This window comes from Cydia fagiglandana, chromosome 1 (assembly GCF_963556715.1).
Source record: "Cydia fagiglandana chromosome 1, ilCydFagi1.1, whole genome shotgun sequence".
NCBI lineage: Eukaryota > Metazoa > Arthropoda > Insecta > Lepidoptera > Tortricidae > Cydia > Cydia fagiglandana.
In genome coordinates, this window is record NC_085932.1 from 15663046 (window position 1) to 15682658 (window position 19613).

The following is a 19613-nucleotide window of genomic DNA, read 5'->3' on the forward strand; positions in this document are numbered from 1 at the left end:
TTTCTAAAATTATCTGTTGTACGGTCAGCCAAAAAAGTGGTTTGCCACTTTTCGACTCTATTAATCAGATGATAGAGTCGAAAAGTGGTAGACCACTTTTTTGGCTGACTGTACCTATGTATTGGTGAATACACACTAAAAATATTGAACATCCTTGACAATAGGAACCCATTCACCTTGTTAGCTTCGCCATATCAGATCTAATCTATTCTTAATGGCATTTAGACCTACCTACAACATTATTTACGAGCGAGTTTATGAGGCATAGTTGGATATCGTCACTACTTTGAAAAAATCTCTCATCTCACATTGCTACTCATAATTGAAACGCAGTAAAGTAACTCTGTATGCATCCCATGCATAGATTTTTCTTTGGATGGACCGAACACGATACGATTTTTTTTTTCAATGTAGTGCCGATAATATGACATTAGATTATGTAGTAAAATAAAAACACAGTTAAAAATTAAAACTGTATTAAACATATTAAATAAGTAATTGTAATATTTACACCAGATTAAGATTAACAATGAATATATATTTAAAATAAGTAGGTACAGTACAAAAAATAATATTTTCCATAAATAAAACGCAACTTTGTACAGTTTGTACTTAGTCTAAATTGAACTATCTAACGTACACATTTCACTAAGTATTTACAACGCTGATAAGATGTGCAATTCGCTTATGCAGCTTATTTACTATTAGAACTAAAACATAGTCATATTATTCGTGAGATTGTTTTCCAATGTATAAACATACAAGTATAAACTTATAATGTAAAAAGTAGAGCGCCTGAGGGGAAGGCGAAGACATCAATAAACATATGTATAATGGAAGATTATTGGATTGGTCATCCACACATGACCTACAAATAATTTCATTTATTTTTATTAAACTTCATATATCTGTTTCATTAAGTTCGGTCTAGTTATATAAGCCCAATAAGATTATGCAGTTTTACCACAGAATAAGTAATATTACTACCACTACTACCGTACAGAAAGGAAACTTCCTATAAAAACGAAGTTTGACAGCGGTTCCGGGTCGAATCATGCTGTCCCTTTCTAGTATATCGCACTATCCCTTTCGGCTATTTAGGGTTGTCAAAATTCAAGTGATTGACTTATCTGTGGTCGTGCACGCAAAAGGAAGTCAAATGGTGCCAAACCCAAAATAATTGCTCGGAGCAATGCTGAGCCGAGCGGAGCCGAGTTTGGCCGATCTCAGGAGTTTCGCACCCCTGGTATTACACATTGAACAGGTCCGACGATGGAACTTTGAGGTCGAAGGTCGAGTTTGAAATTTGCAAAATATCAAGGCAGCCTTGAGCTAGTTGAACAATACAACAAGACAGATCTTATTTAATAAAGAAAATTAACGTTAACAACTAACAGGACCCAATGGCCGGAGTAGCAGTTATGTCGATGCTAGTATTAAAACATGGTAGGTGAAAATAAAGTAATCTACAAACGGTCTTTAAGCTTCCTTAGCCAAGATGTTATGTCCTTCTGTCTATCTTTTCAGCTGTCCGTCCGTATTTAAAGCGCATTTATATTTTATTGGAATATATGTTCCTGTGAGCCACTACATACTTTTGTCGTCTAACTACTGAGAACGACCACTATGCGCTAAAAGTCTAATGTTATACCTACAAGAGTTATCTCTACGCAATACGTACATATCGAACAACACATACACCGTAGGTATTTTTAAAGAAAGTGACACTAGTGGGTTATAGATAACTTATTATATACATAATTTCAAAGATATAAGAAGTACGCTACACAACCACACTTATTGCGATAAGACACAACATAAACATAGAAGAAGAGAATTTCTTACTTATCTAATCATAAGGTTCCAACATTTCAGTTCTTTATTCTGAAATGTTACTATTAGGTATAAGTCATTGACATAGATATCTAGGGACTGGCTATACGGGCAATAATAATTAGGCATGACAGGGGCCAGTACAGCGGTGTGACACTGCTACAACGCTATTGGTTGATGAGTTCGCATCACGCACGCGATTGGTTGATTATTTCGCATTACGCGCGCTGTAGGTCGCAACTAGTTGCTTTAGTCTGCACGATTGGCTGGAATTCGTGAGTAACACCGCTGAACTAGTACCATTTTTAGGGTTCCGTGCCCAAAGGGTAAAACGGGACCCTATTACTAAGACTTCGCTGTCCGTCCGTCTATCCGTCTGTCTGTCACCAGGCTGTATCTCACGAACCGTGATAGCTAGACAGTTGAAATTTTCACAGATGATGTAGGCACACAGCAAACGTGATTTGTGACCAAAGTTAAGCAACGTCGGGCGTGGTCAGTACTTGGATGGGCGACCGTTTTCTTTTTGCATTTTTTTCCGTTTTTTTTTGCTTTATGGTACAGAACCCTTCGTGCGCGAGTCCGACTCGCACTTGCCCGGTTTTTAATACCCGTAACACCCGTCCTTAGATATTACACGTCAATGGTATAAGTAGAGTAGAGTATTCAGAAGAGCTGACGAGAGATTTGTACTTAACTGTCAAAATTGTCTTATAAGATCTGCGTCAGCTTTCGTGAATTAACATATATATGTATTTAGAAATGCTCACATTTGAACACATTTTGTTTTAAACTAATTTTATAATTTGCGGCACATAAGTATCTACACATAAAGTTCATTCTGATACATTTTATTTCAGTACATTAATACCAAAGTTATAGATACTTAAATGGGAAATTAAGTCTGCCTTAATCATAGTAAATAAATAATTATATTATAGTAAGTCTGTTACTTACCCTTTCATGGCTACACTACTCTGCGTTATTTTTTATAAACCACTCTATAGGGAGGGAAAATAAATGTAACTGAATCTCAAACGCGCGGAGCCGCGGGCATAATACTCGTAGTAACAAATTGTCAATAGTACAGATGTGACGGATGTCCGGACTCCCTCCTTGTACCATACATAATATCTCATAGTTGTTAGTTTATTTTATCATTTTGGTCGTCATTTATTTGATTCAGTTTCCTGTTTGTGGAAAAATCAAATGTTCAATAGATTAAATAAATAATATACTGTATAATACAATCGATTATTAGTATTATTACTATTTATTTATAAGACAAATCATTATACTTAGATAAAATGAACGTTTTTAATGTCGATCCATTTCTCATAAGTCCTTTAATATATAGATTTTATTATATTCGCTGTGGATGATCCACACCATACCAATACAACTCAAAAAACTTTAGATGACGTGACGCCTGAATACTCAGCAAAAATAACATCTAGGTCACTTACGATAGTTACGATGCATTCGATAAAATTTAAATATACCTACTTATGCGAATCGGATGCCTTTAAATAAAAAATAATACTTAATATACATTTCCCGGTTTAATATACTGTTTGAACAATAAGAGGCAATTTTATGAATGGCCACGTACTTAGCTCTTGCGGCTACGCGGCACGCGCATTCGAAGTCTAACAAGAATAATTGTGAGATCTAAACAACATTCAATCAATATTATATGCAACAAAGGTACAATCAGAGATCTAATAAGGCAGAACAAGCTGCGTCCAAGGCATTGCTAACGGTTCATTTAGATGATGCGAGAACTCGCATGCGATGTGAGTTTCATTACATTGCGGGTTTTGATCGGTCAATTGAATTGGACGTAACCAATAGTCCGCAATGTAACCAAAATCGCATGCGAGTTCGCGCGCCGTCTATATCAGCCCTAAATCCACAGTGAACATAGAAAAACGCAAAGATCTCACAGTGAATATAAGGCGCAGGGGCAGACTTACAGCAGGCTGCGGGCCTGGCTGCTGCGGCTGCGCGGCATGTGGCGCGCGCGGGCTCTGGGCGCGAGTCGCGCGCGCGGGGCGCGGCGTCAGCGCGGCGGCGGCGCGCCCGGCGGCGTCCAGCGCAGGCAGCTCGGCTCCACGCAGCGCGCGCGGTCTGCCCGCCGGGACAACTCCTCCAGGACGTCCTGCGGGACCACGGTACACACAGACGATATCAAATATACCTCGATTTAGATTAATAATATAGGCCTGGAAACTTTGTAATAAACAACTGGACTGAACAACAAACACAGCTAATAAATGTATTATACAGGGAAGCTCAAAAACCTCACATCTCCAACAATGGCGTCCGCATGTGCTGGCATTTGCGGTTTGGTAATAGTGCATTATTCATACCCTCATTAATGGCCCTCAACTAATTTGATGAACTAGTTCAAATGCTATATACATATCAAAGTAATTTTAAGACCATACACGAAAATCGTGACATCTTGATATAAATATAAAGAAATAATTTTTTACTTTAATATAAAGCAATTGTGTTGAAGCGCTGGTGGCCTAGCGGTAAGAGCGTGTGACTTGCAATCTGGAGGTCGCGGGTTCAAACCCCGGCTCTTAACTACCAATGAGTTTTTCGGAACTTATGTACGAAATGTCCTTTTCTCTCCTTCTTCTCCCCCTTATCTCTCGGAGAGGTTTAAATTTTTAGCAGACGGCAGCGGGCACCGGCTCCGTTCCAGTGCAGATCTCTCTCTGGCTATCCCGCCACACAAACACCGATCCTATGACAAGTCTTTTTCTCAAAAATGGACGGCAAAGTCGACTATGCCGTCTAAAAAATAGGTCGCGAAGCGCGGAGTTTATGGTCAGTCAAAATTTAAAAAGTTAAAAACATTGCAGTCTCGATTTTGGGACTGCAATGTTGCATACAAATTCCATTATTTGTCGAGTTCCAAACTTTTTAAAAGTTCAAATGGCCATATCAAATGAAGGCACAGGCCCATTAAACAGCCAAACAGATGATTAGTACCGCGACTATTTAGTTGTCTCAAATAGGTTGGCGTATTTTCGGCAGAAAAATACACTTCTATTTTTTTATTAAAAAAATAAAAAGGCGGCAAGGGCTTTTCTCTGTGACAATATATACGTAAGAACGTTGCTTTTGTAAAATGTTTCTATGATATTTATCTTTCTTGCACCATTTTTGAGAAAAGCACTATATATGACTCGGCTGGAAGGCTACTTGCTGGCTTCGGATTCAATTAAACGGACTCCCAAGGTCGTCCGTTTAAAACGAATCCTCAGCCTGCAAGTAGCTACTTCCGAGCCTCGACAATAATGTACTATTACTGTGTACTCTGTCAAATTATGGAATACCTTACCGTCTTCTCTTCGTAAGTGTCAATCGGTCGCATCGCTAAAGGCGAATTTAAAAAAGTTATGGCTTTCTGACGGAACTTGAAATCTAAAAGATGTATGCGGTTAGGTAGTTTTAGTATATATGTATTATATCATATACAATGTATTATATGTATTATATATTTTAAATATATATAGTTGTTTACATATTTGTTATATTTCATATCCCATACTTTGTATATAGGTACATAATTATAGTAGGATATAGGTTTACCTATCTTGTAGGATATTAAATATTTTATCTTTATGCCGTTTAGTACAGCTTTTATGTCTACCGTTCTCCAATTTTCCCTCAACTGCTCAAGGGTTAACTGGAAGAGATCCCTGAAAGGGATAAGTTCGCCTTTGTACTAATGATGTGTGTTCTTTCATGTTTTATGTTTCTTTTTGTACAATAAAGTATTTTACTACTACTACTACTACTACCCCAGCAAACATTTTAAGTATTTTTTCCTAGGCTCGAAGAAGGTTTTACCAATTTAAGTAAAAATTACGTCCTATTTCACCAATAATGTTACGTATTGTACACTTTTACTTTCAAGTCAAAATATAGGGACAATAAAACGTAAATTTCACTTCATAAATACACCATGAAGTCACGGACTTAATGGTTGAAAATAAGTCGAATTATTAGGTAAAATTAACTTGGAAACCTTGACCAATAGGTCAAATGTACTAATAAGGCATTTTAGGTGTATTTGCGACGTAATTATTTCTTATACGGAGACCATGAAGTCAGGGACTTATTGGTTGAAAATCGGTCGATTTATTAGGTAAAATTAACTTCGAATCCTGACCAATAGGTCAAATGTACTAATAAGGCATTTTAGGTGTATATGCGACGTAATTATTTCTTATACGGAGACCATTGGCCTATTTTATAAAGCTACAAGTTACAATTTACAAGCGGAAGTCTCGTTCTAAAACATAGTGTTAGAAAGAGACTTCCGCTTGTAAATTGTAACTTGTAGCTTTATAAAATGGGCCACATGAAGTCAGGGACTTATTGGTTGAAAATCGGTCGAAATATTAGGTATAATTAACTTCGAACCCTGACCAATAGGTCAAATGTACTAATAAGGCATTTTAGGTGTATATGCGACGTAATTATTTCTTATACGGGGACCATGAAGTCAGGGACTTAATGGTTGAAAATAAGTCGAAACATTAGGTAAAATTAACGTCAAAGTTTGACCAATAGGTCAAATGTACTAATAAGACATTTTAGTTGTATTTGCAACGTAATTATTTCTTATACGGAGACCTTTAGGTCGTCGATTTTATGTCGATTTAGCTACTAATTTTAGGTAAATGTTACTTAAAATAGATACCAAATTGCGACCATATAGTTAAAAACACTTGTAAAGTACTATCGATACCATAAGGTTGTGCCGCCATTTTCTTTCATTATAACGAGATGCTAAATATAAATTGCATAATTTAAGTTGCTTTATATCTTGAATGGTGCCATCACACGGTACTTCATTGTGCTAATATTCAAAATAAAACAATATTTTTGATCGAGTCAATACATTCACACACACAAATATTCAATTACAACACTCAATTACAAGCAAATATATGCATTTTGATTTTATAAAATGTTGAAAACTTTAATATTTCAAAAGCCCATCGATAGTTTAGTATGTAAACCTAACATACTGCACGAAAAAATTTTCTGCGCACTAGATTTCACCGTTCTTCATCTGCGTAATCGGCCTAAATTATTTTACATGACTTAGTGGCCGCCATTATCATTGCACAACTTTGAGTTGTTTTCTTGTTAGACATTTTGTTTCTGAGTGAAAAGAATATATAAGCGTAATGTTTGTGTCTCTTTTTCTCTTCATCGCGTCTCATCTAAATATTGCCTCACATAGTAATTATATGGATAAAAATATGTCACCATCACGTCTAAAGGTGGTAAAGATTACCAAATTAGTACATTTCTACTACGCAGCACGTCGTGGCGACGTCGAATCCACGTCGGAAACATGACCTAGTGTTGACCTAATGGTTGTAATCACTAATTTACCGTCAATAAATACGTCGCCGGCACGTGCGTTTTTTCCCCATTTATGTCGACTCGACGTGCCCACGACGTCGATTCGACGTGCCTCATTTTGATCCCCTAAATTGTGCGACCTAAAATAGGTGCCTTTTTCGGAATATTGACCAAAAATGTTTGCTACTAGAAATATCATTTGATATTTACCAGTCGCTTTTCGGTGAAGGAAAACATCGTGAGGAAACTGGACTAATCCCAATGAGGCCTAGTTAAACCCTCTGGGTTGGAAGGTCAGATGGCAGTCGCTTTCGTAAAAACTAGTGCCTATGCCAATTCTTGGGATTAGTTGTCAAGCGGACCCCAGGCTCCAATGAACCGTGGTAAAATGCCGGGATAACGTGAGGCAGATGATGATAAAGCAATTGTGCACTTGTTTACCTATATTATACAACAAAAAACCGTAAATAAACATTTTTTATACTCTCGAAAGACGTCAAGGCAACTAGAATCACGTAAGCATTGACAGATATCTAGGGACCAGCTTTACGGGCAATAATAATGAGGCATGATAGGGGCCAGTACAGCGGTGTTAAACCGCTACAACGCGATTGGTTGATGAGTTCGCATCACGCGCGCGATTCGTTGACGAGTTCGCATTACGCGCGCTATTGCGTTAGATTGCACGATTGACTGGAATTCGTGAATAACACCGCTGAACTAGTACCATTTTTAGTGCCCCATTAGCTCGTCTTTAGATATTTAGAATGTTATTATTATGTCTCACAATAGTTTAAATTCGAAGATAAAGGTCTCGTTTCGTCCACTCACCTGTTTCTTTAGTACAATGTGCTTCCCCTTCCAATACTTCATGAGACCTCGCTCCTGCAATGTCGACACTATATCCGAGGATGCAATGGCGAGGTCCTTGCTCAAATCCCTGATACACAGAGTAGGTCCGGGCGCGGAGCATAGTCTTTTCAAGAGCGCTTCCTTCCAATAGGAGCGGTACGAGATGAGACCCAAATCTGAGAGCGGAGTCTCTGGAGAACCGACTTTGCCTTCAACTTTGGTTAGAAGGTAACCTGTGGGAATAATTGTGCTGTAATACGCAATTTCACCAAATATATTTGTTTTCGTAAAAATAACACAATCTTGATTTGTTTTTTAGCTCTACCTTTATAGATCGTTTTTTTTTAACATTAAAAAGAACGTGGAAGAAGGTAAGCGATCTTGGCATGTCTTTTAATTGAAAAACTCTTTTTAAAAATGAGTGCTGCATTTATGAAAGCAGAAGAATATAAATGATCGTATTAGATTCATAATTGTTACATATTAGCCGTAACTTATTTTTAAAATGTCTTTTTCAATTAAAAGACACATCTAGATTGTTTACCTTATATCTAATGCTAATAAGAAGAACGATAGTTATGACTAAATTCTCTACAATGGTTGAGTTTTAAAACAAAAAGATGCAAGAACGTGTGGGCATCTCGAGGCAAAATTATATTCAACGAAAGCGCATAAACATGGCTAATGTATTATCGTTGGCTTCTTAAATACGAACAAAGCAAAATATAAGGGCTTTAGATTTATTCAAGGAGAATTTGGAAACTTTACTACAATTTATTTTGTATCGGGATAAAATACCACAGCGTTTAGAGGCATATTCTATGTTTACTTTTCTTGTGCTTTAGTAATTTCATTCACGATGTTAAGATCTTACTGAACATCCAGACGAAACGCGGACTAAGTCGACTGAATCTTTCTTCATCAAGTCCGAGTATTACGTACAAGACTTTCCATGTCTTAACGTGTGCTCAGGTTGGTATGGTCTTTAGGTTGGGTATATTTATTGTAACTGAATTTTAAATTACCATAATGTTTTGTGGGGCTGCACGCAAGTATAACTAACCTCGCCTAATACAGGTGTAAACGCACGCGATTCTTACGCCTATCCAGGTATGAATCATTCACTAACGTTATACTTGTGGCTGAGTAGTGTATGACCTTATGTCTTAGAGCATTTAAATAACTGGAGACGCCTTGTCTGTCATTTTCTATACAAAACAGCCTGCCGAAGTTTGTGGGGGAGGGGAAAGTCAAATGTATGGTAAATGTATGGTACGTATCGTATCGTAGCCATGTCAGATAAACGTCAGTCGATACAAATGTTTGCACAATCGTGCAAGATTTTCGGCAGAGGGGTAAGCTCTGAAGACGACTCCAGTTATTAAATGGTCTAAGCCTTATGTAGACATCCTCCTAAGGCCCTACCACTAATCCTAATACTTCACTGCAATTTAAACCATTTTCTATTGGAACAGAATTGCATTTCTTATGTCTTTTTTTTTCAAACTTGACTGGTGTGTTTTAACATTTTCGACGCCGTGTCAAACACAAAAGTTGTCACTCAGACGCCACGCTACCGAAGTGTCAAAACTAAAGTTGAACTTTATGTATATGCACGTAGGTCTATATTGCTCTGTGGTCCGTGACGGATTATTCCGTCTGCGGCGTAGGACCTGTAGTGCGGATATATCCGTCATTGGCGTCAAAAAGATTAAATGTGTGAAACATAGTCAAAATTATGTTGTAATCGGGTGCTTCAAAATTCATTTGATCAATAAGCGGCAAATACAATATTGTCTTCTACTCACGTTTAAGTTAATGCGTCTAAATGGCATGCCTTAATTATTAAGGTATTGTTGTTGTTTGTAATGACCACTGAGTCCAGTTGTATTCGTGCAATGACTAAGTAACGTTCGACTACCCCCGGTTCAGTACGCAGAACGATAATTAACCGTAGCCGTCAGAACGCGCATCTACAATTCGTCGGTCGCGTCTCACGCCCCCCACGCCCACGGGGGGTTGTCTAGACGCCAGACCGATCTATACTGCAGCCATCGATCCGGGTCGACGACCTGCCGGCCCAAAACAAACTTACGTAGCCGCTGCCCAGGGAATTCGGCGCCGATAGTTTTTTTAATTCTTGAGGTAGGTCACGGGTTACAATAAGGAAACTTGTAATCGAGAGCTGAAAGCCCAAGTATTTTTACGTTTCTGGGTTTAGATATGTTTCTGCTGCTGTGCTCTCATATTGCAATAGCCATGAAGCGTTTGATTTATTCTAAGAATCAGGAAGAAAACTAAGTATTGTAAACAATGATTAGGTAATATAAGCATATGTGTTTGCATACTCCATATAGGCTCTAGAAGATGACAAGATCAGGTTTTCTAATTCTTTTCTGTGTATTAAATTAGCGATTACTTCCGAAAATATTCACTTAATCCAAAATTGTTATATGCAACCGAATACATATGTATTTTTAAAGGCCTGGGCATTGACACACCATACCTCGGTTTGAAGTTAAAAAAACATCCCCAGGGTTCTAAAACCGTGGATAAAATGGGCGAAAGTATTTTCATTTGAGATGTTTTATTTACAACCAAGATTGGAGCGTATAATTAGAAAGGTTACTTATTGAAAGATATTTCTTACTGATTGACATGAAAATTTACCTAAAACGAACCCCTCCATCTGTCTAATTCTATCTGGAATAGAGTATAGTAAACTAAGTATTTCTAATCTACATGTATAATTCTCCACCCAGCAAATATTTTTGGTCAATATACCAATAAAGGCACCTATTTTCGGTCGCAAATAGGTGCCTCGGAATATTGACCAAAAATGTTTGCTGGGCAGAGAACAGAAAAAAGAAAAATAACTATTAAAAGAATGATACTTCACTTCATAGAAAAAATATTGGGATGCCGTCAGACTCAATAGGTACATTATTTATAAAGCTTATTTAAGTCAAGACTGGAGCCTATATTTATAAGAGTAATCCAGGATCATCGATGGCGCTACAAAATAGCATTTCTATGACCTAAACCCCCCTAGTGCATAAAATGAGTCTCTATTGTTTCCCAAATAGTTTTAAGTCATAATATATTGTTTCTCCGAATTTTCGTTAGTCATAATTGGTTTTTATCAGAAACGTGTAATTTTTCAGGATTGCCATAAAACAAACCTAACCTAACCTATCTATAGAATAACCTTACGAAGATCCTGAAAAGTTAACGGTTTCAGTTTTATAACTAACGATAATATGACAAACAATACATTATGACTTAAAACTTTATGGGAAACAAAGGGACCCCGCATAAAATATATAAAGCATTGTACTTACTGAAGTCGATGAGTAGTCTCCCGTAGCCTTGCCTTTGGTACGGAGGAAGCGTCAGGATGCACGACACGTTATAGTTCAGGAACGAATTCTTTTCCTGCACACAAAGAAAATGTAAAGCTTTAATAAAAAGTATATACGATAGTTAGCCATGGCCTTATTTACTTTGAGGATCTGATCGGACGAACTACCTGACCCTAAAGGGGCCCACTGATTAACAGTCCGCCGCACGGTATCGGCCTGTCAGTTGTTCGGAACTTTCAAATTTTTGTTCTAACTGAAAGGCCGATACCGTCCGGCGGACTGTTAATCAGTGGGCCCCTTAAAGGCATAATGTTACAATCGTGTGGGGCAAGTAGTTACTTATGTATGTCTTGAAATCTCAACATACAAACGTAAAGAAAGAGGGAGTTAGGTATATCAATTATTTGCCATCTAGGACGTATTGTATGATAAAAATCACTATGTATTTTATTAAGGAACAAAATGGGCCGAACGTGATCTAGTGATCTACATACTCCTCATGTTTCCCAAGATATAGCTGTTCAAGGTTGCTTATAAATATTTATTTTAATATATTAATTTGACCGACCAGTAGGTACAATACAACCAAAGCTAGTTCAGCACTATATGTGCCAAATTCGATGACCAAAATTTCCGTGCAAATTGAAGAATAGTTTCGGTGATTGACAAATAGTGTTGGGTTTCAATAGGCATTGTAATAAGTTCATTATTAGTTTTCATTGTACTCGGCACCTCCGTACACGGCACCCTAAATCCAGATGTAAAACGAACAGCGAGTTCATGTATAATTTCCATCATTTGCATGTTTTAGGTTTGACACGATTACTCCCAAACGTATATATAGAGGTTGATGATGTGGTAGTTTAAAATCACACCTGATCTTAGCCCTTGGTCAACGCGAGTCATGCTTAGCGGTTTGATTTGACTTGCGTTACACGTGGCAGATGAATCTGTGTATTTCAATTGCCTTCCATTCCAAACGCAATAATTATGAATATACAAGGAAGAGAAATGGTCCCAAAATTAAACCCTGGGCACTCCAGTCTTTACAGTCATACCGCTACTCGGTTCCATTTACATTATTTACAACCATTTTCTGGGTTTTGTGGTTTAAGTAAGATTTAACAAGGCTTAGAGTTTAAGTTGACAGACCGTGGTGCTTCAGCTGGTGTAGTAATGTATCATGCTCCACGCAATCAAATGCTTTAGAGAGATCGCAGAAGATAAATATGCATCTAGCGAGTGTTCCCAGGGGTTGTATAATCTTTGCTACCTGACTTACATAGAGGAATGACCTTACTTTACTACATCAGATTGGAAAACACACATTCTCTAACACAATAGCTACATACGGTGCCACGACGTCAATAATAGATTGCATGACTTGACAAAGCTATTAAATATGCACAAGCAAAGTGGGCAGCCTGATCTATTCTGCGCGCGCCCCAAGTGACAATTTGCCAATGCAAACACGCGGGGAGTCTAGACGACGCACACACCTAACGAAATAAATCTGCTCCAGCCAGTGTTCACGTCTAGCTAAACTCACTTTATGAATTTTATGTAGGTACCTACTACTATGTACAGCTTGTACTATCTCAAACTAAAACCCGACAAGTGACAAACTTTTCAGATGGTTGATTGCATTTTGTTACACCCTAGAATATCGGTTTAAAATAGTACAAATTGAATGGAGGCTTAAAAGCAGCACTGTAAAACCTTCATTCAACCGTATTGGACAAAAGGTAAACCTGACAAAAATACAAAACCAATAACACTACAGTAGAACCCGCTTAATACGATCACGTTTAAAACGATTTCCCGCATAATACGCTGGTCCCTGCAACTTTAGGCCTGTTTTTATACATTTTTTCACGGTTAATACGACTTGCGTACCGCTTAATACGCCATCTAAAATTCCCGTTACGAACCATCTTCACGTTTGTGTTATTGCCATAACCATCGTACGGTCGTATTGTTATGCAATACGCCGTTACCCAACATTTTTTTAATGTGTTTATTACCTACCATAGGTTTTTTGTTTTGTCTTTAATATCTTTTGTCGGGTCCTTATCGGCGTAAGAATGCTATGCCATCTGCTTGACGGTTATGGACCACGGAGTGCAAGCTATCGCTCCCAGATTTTTATTTTCAGTTAGTTACTCCACGACTTTACACCTATAGTTGAGCCTATCGTTACTATTGTTAGTGTTCCTAGATTATTTAGCCGCGTGTGAACTTATACCTACCTACACTTAGATAACATTCGCTCATTATCACTGTTTGTAGGTACATGACATTGTTTGTACATGAAATAATACTAGTTTTTATTTCACGTTTAATACGATTTCCCGTTTAAGACGCTTATTTTGCTAGGTCCCCTCAGAATCGTCTTAAGCGGGCTCTACTGTATTTACGTTGCAGGTTTTTGTTAAAATAATAAAATCATTGTATTATTCTTTCGGGAGCAATAATGTGACAGACCGGTAGATAGGTATTTAAAGAAAATTAAACTAACCCTTAAATGCATTTCTGGTTTACGATTATATATTAATGGCGAAATTATTAATTATAGATACCTACCACTTAATTTGATTTGTTTAAAATAACTCTTAAACCAAAAGGGACGGATTTACACTTTTTGTCTCATTTACACGTACTTTATAATAACTTGGGACCTAATGTCTCGCTTCAGACATAAAAGCCTTTCTCTAAGGAGCTTATTTATCAAGAAGCTTATACTTTCTTAGTGGATTTTATTTTTAACGATTCGGGAAGTGGGGGGGACGCCCCTAGTTCGATGACCTGGTACAGACAGTCTGTGGTCTCATCCTTTGTCTGGATTTAGGTATACTTAACTTGTAAACTCGAGATACCTTTGGTCGCGACACTTGTGTGGTGCATGAGTTATATTGTATCATGTTCACAGAACTTGAGGAAACATGGTGTGGTGGTGAGATAAGTGGTAATGACATGTATGCCCTATAGTTTATTGATGTTATCTAAAACATTTTGCTAACCGTATTAACATTAGGAAGTGTTCATATTTATAAAGAATAAAGAATGATTAGTCATATTCTGTACATTCTCTACAAACGAATAATTAGTCAAACTTTTATGGATTTAGGCACTGGGCAGCCGTTTTACAAAAAATTGTCATATGCAAACCAAATACATATAGTGAATTGCGTCCTGTCAAATTTAACCAGTTTTAGATATTACTACACATATATACTTAAGGTAAGATGGTGAATTTAATGTCCATCTAACCCAAGTCCAATTTTAACAATGACAAGGAACCTATTAGGACAATCTATTGCAAGCGGTTTATTTTTGTTACAAGTGCATGTAAGGGTAGGAGTCGCAACCCGGATGCAACGCTGGGCCGGGGGAGGCTCTAGCTGGACCGAGGTTATTGACCAGACGCCGTCTTTCGCCTGCTGAATATAAAACACCGCCGAAATGGTGAGCATGAGACGAAGAAAAATATATACTTAGCTATTATATTTAACTAGCGACCCACACATACAGACAGACGCGGCGGGGGACTTTGTTTTATAAGGTGAAGTGATTCTTATAGTTTATTACATATACAAAAAAGAGTCTACCGACACCACGTTTGTTTTGACATCTATGTGTCGTGTGGGCCGGAAAGCCAGAAATACCTTATAAAACGAGAGGGCATTTTAACTTTCCGTCCTTAAATGCCCGACTAAGACTACCTTTTCGTTTACAAGACATAAAAAAATAATTGAACGTATTTTTGCATTTTTTCCCTAAGCAAAACTAGGTACAGTCAACAACAGAGCTATGAATACAGGCAAAGTGCCAAAAATATGTAAACACGACCTTAATGTACAGGCAATAAAGTACTGTATACATATTTTTGATACTTTGCCTGTATTCATAGCTCTGTTGTTGACTGTACTAGGTATTCTAGGTAAGTCAATAGATAAAGCATCAAAGTGGATTGTGTAAAATTCCTATAGCTTTACCATAGGGTTAAAAATACGAGTAAATCACCGGTGACAGTCACGTGCCTTTGCCGCATCTCCGAACCACTTAAAACGCTGTAGCTCCTCCAAGTATATCGGTAAAGGTCTATGAGAGTGCTAAGAACATCATTTTGCTTCAAAACTGAAACGCAAGGCCCTCGACTTACTACGCCGTAGACGCTACGTCACGTAGTTTACGTTGAGAGTGCTACGGTGCTACGCTGCTACGCCGTAGGCCATAGTAACTGCCGTATCGTGAAATGGTTGCAGAAGAAAATGTGCTTTGTTAACAGAGAATAGAATTAAAATTTCTGTAACGTTTTGTAGTGGTGGGTTATTCGATAGAAGTGTGAACGTATTTTCAAGTGGAAACAATCAAATCTGAGCCTTATTTCATACGCGACATGGTTTGTAATACCTAATATTATATGGTACTGCAACATTGAAGTGAAAATACAAATGCTACAGCATACAAAACTGCAACACAACTTAACTCTGAAACAAATTATAAATAAATAAGGTTGACAGCTATATTCAATTTATACTGTGATGTAGAACTATGGTAATGAATATTTCATTGTTTAATTATAAGTAAAGGTATTTATGTTTCCGTAATAAGTTTTAGGAAACATAAGTGTCATACAAATCCTAAACGCAGCATGAAATATATACTTACATACAAACATGAACGCTGAAAACAATACATCTTTTTTTTGGGCAGTCGTGGCAAAACAAATAAAATGAGATATGGTTACAAAAATAACTAACATATGTATGTACCAGTCAGCTGTAGAGAAAAGGTACCACCCCTGCATACAACCTTCTACGAGTATGTAGCGGTGGTACTTGTTCTCTGCTGACTGTACCACATGGCTTGAAGGGGTAGCCAGGTCATTGACGCCGAAAAGGTAAAATTTTATTAGTGCGCACCCAAACGCAATAAAGGATTAATTTGGCTACTTCAAGACAATAGTCAGCTTTTATTGCATACTAGCGACGAGGTGCGTGCGATATAAAACATATTTTATTTAAATAGCTCATAGACAAAGCTTCGTTAAAAATAATGTTAAACAGTTTAAAGAATACCAGATACTCAAGTTTATAAAAATTTAAAATAATATCTAACAAGTTGTAGCGTATTAATTTTGTGTCAACTAAGATTATTTTAATGAAATAAAAGAAAAGTTCACCGCCTAGAGCTATCGCGAGATTTGAACTCGCTGCCCCAAGTTATCGGTTAAGACATAGTCTACCAACTGAACTAAGGGGGCTCTTAACTAAACTACACGGCGTAACATGAGCAAACCGAATAATTTTAACAGCGTATTCCTGATCATATTTGGAGACAAAAATGTCCTATAAACTTTTTTGATATTCGCCTAGTTTCACAGATATTATTAATAAAAAAAAAAACAAGTTTTTATTGTTACATAGTGTAAAAGGCCTTTTTGATGGTGATGTTGCTGCTATGGGACGTAGTCTAAATATCCTTATTGATAGATGTCAAAAAGTGACAAGTAAAACTTTGCAAAAAGTAGGTTCTACGAAAAAAAAATGTAAAAATCAATTTTAAGTGACAAGTTTGCCAATAACATTTATTTTTTATGTACAAATATACTCAAAAAAATGAAAAACCAAAATGAAAAAAAAATTTTTTTTGGCGACATTGACCTAAACTCATATTACATTTTTTACTTCTTTTGACCTCAGAAATGCGTGGTTAAAATTATTCGGTTTACTCATGTTACACCGTGTAGTTATAAACCCGCAACTGAGACGGTTCGTGGCAAGTTGTGGTTGATTTCGGTAAGGATGAAGTTGAGACTTGTTTGTATTGTGCTCTGTCAGTCAAAATCAAATATTAAACTAGCTTTAGCCTCAATCTAAGCTACCCTACTAGTATTCACTGCAGCAGTAGAGTCTGTACGGAAAGGGAAGAGTCGCGAAATGTATGGGGCCCAATACATTCCACGACTATTCTATTTCCGGACAGACTCTACCTGACAAACCGTCAGACTTAAGTGACTTCGTAAGATTACTGTAATAATATAAACTAAGTTTAAGGTGAAATAACGTCTACTGTTTTCATGAAAATAAAACATTCAAGCTACGTGACATACTGAAGATTTTAACAAATATCCAGTTTTCAGTATTTTTGATCGGCCCGTAAAATTGATGTTTTCAGCCTAAGAACCCGTAAAAAAGGGAAGCTATTCGCGTCTCAACATGTACGCCCGCCATGCGATAAATCGGCCCGACAATCAGACGCTCTGCCAAAACGGGATTAAATCCCCGACCAGCCGTGTAATTGAATCCAGGTACAACCAGACACAGCTTACACACACAACCTTTATACCCGGCCACTTTATTTCATTGATTGTTGTACGTATTAGATGCGTACAGTCTAAGACAAAGTGCATCGAATTTGAGAGCTAATGCAGCTTAGGCCGTACGGCTCCGTAGATTATGCGGTAAGTCTGGTTGTCAAAGTTAAGGATGACAATTCAGTCACCACAAAACATGGCGCCGTACCGCAATTTGGGGAGCGCAATTGTTTCTTAAACTTTACGTAAGTATATTATTAAATCAATGAAATTTGTTGATACTACTAAATTTATGACAATAATCTGATACAAGATTTTATTGCCGGACGGTACTTGTATTTTTTTGACAATCATGTTAGACGTCTCATCTCTCTCTACTCATTAAGACGATTATTCCGACTCCAAAGTCAAAGAAAACTATTAACTTCTGCCCGCAAATTCGTCTGCGTGGAATGGCGATGATTAAAAACTACCCTTTATGTCTTTTCCCGGGCCGTAAACTATCTTCATACCAAATTTCTTTTAAATCGGGTTCAAAAGTTTAAGTGTTAAGAGGTAACAGACAGACAGAGTTAGTTTCGCATTTATAATATTAGTACGGATACCTAAATACCTATCCTACTCTCACTGAGTTATTGCATTGCTGAACAAAAAATATAAAAAGACGATCAAAACATAATTGCATTTCAAACAGAGTTTAGATTGTACGATGACTTGCATGTAAATGACCTCGGCAAGGTGCATTACCATTTAAGGCTGAAACAAACTTTAACACCAAAACCCTCGGCGGGCACGTTAATTCACGCCCATACACATAGCCGCCTACTACCGCTTACTACCCCATTCAGCGTCGCGTCAGCTGTGGGGGCAACGACCTGGGGGGCTGCACTCCCTGCACCCCAACCCCCCTTTAACCGTACGCCGTACGTCGAGATTTTTGTAAATAACGCTTCGTGGATTTTGCGTTAATTTGAATTTTTGCGGCTGCGTCGTATATTATATATACTGGGATTTGATTTTTGAGGGTAGCGAAAGTCTGAGTCATGTACAAATATAATAACCGGCATACAACACAAGGGCTTACATTTTATTTCATGTGAAAGGGAGTATTACACAATATCATCAATTAATTTACAACAAAAAATCGGATTCAATGTACAGCCAGCAATATTACTCGCTTAGAACCTTTTCCTACAAACTTTGTACTTAAAATAAAATTTCCCTTTAAAGCCAATTAAGGGGTCCCCATACAAAAAAATGCTCATAGTTTTTATGGAATTCACTACGTCAAAATAAGCATTTTCATTGGGATAATTTGATATTCTCAATAACAAACTATGTGCGATATCTATTTTTTATGAATTCTAAAGCTGCAAGACACTTCTCATCGCCATGGCGGAGGAACTAGGAACATAGATAGATAATTTACGTCTGTGTCTATAGATACAGGAGGTAATGTACGTACGTCTCGTCTACGGGACCTAATATTAGAATGCCTTTTATACTTAGAAAGCGTGCAATCTTTAGCAGATTATTGTTTCGCCGAGTGATTTAATCGTGGATGTATTTTTTGGTCAATTAACGCACAATTTCATATAGGTACCATTCTGTTCGCTAAATTAGCAGAATATCTAATGATTGGAAGAATTTCATTTAAGTAAACTTATTCAAATTTCTCATTTTATACTTTTTTAAGCTTTGTTAAGTTACATTAAAAAAAGTGTATATTTTTTGTACATTTGCGGCACTAGAGCTGGTGGCCTAACGGTAAGAGCATGCGACATTCAATCTGAAGGTCACGGGTTCGATCCCCGGCTCGCGACGAATGACTTTTTCGGAACTTATGT

The 19613-nt window shown here is 37.4% G+C and overlaps 1 protein-coding gene across 1 annotated transcript in view; it reads right to left on the bottom strand.

Moving 5' to 3' along the window:
- Positions 1–459: 459 nt before the first annotated feature.
- Positions 460–19613, bottom strand: part of LOC134665516 (histone acetyltransferase KAT7) — a 34791-nt gene continuing 15637 nt past the window's right edge. The window contains exons 9-11 of the mRNA XM_063522493.1: positions 11427–11520; positions 8065–8318; positions 460–3994 (exon numbers count right to left, since the gene is read on the bottom strand). Coding sequence (XP_063378563.1) covers positions 3896–3994; positions 8065–8318; positions 11427–11520 — 447 coding nt within the window. The 3' untranslated portion in view covers positions 460–3895. The remainder of the gene's footprint in view (positions 3995–8064; positions 8319–11426; positions 11521–19613) is intronic.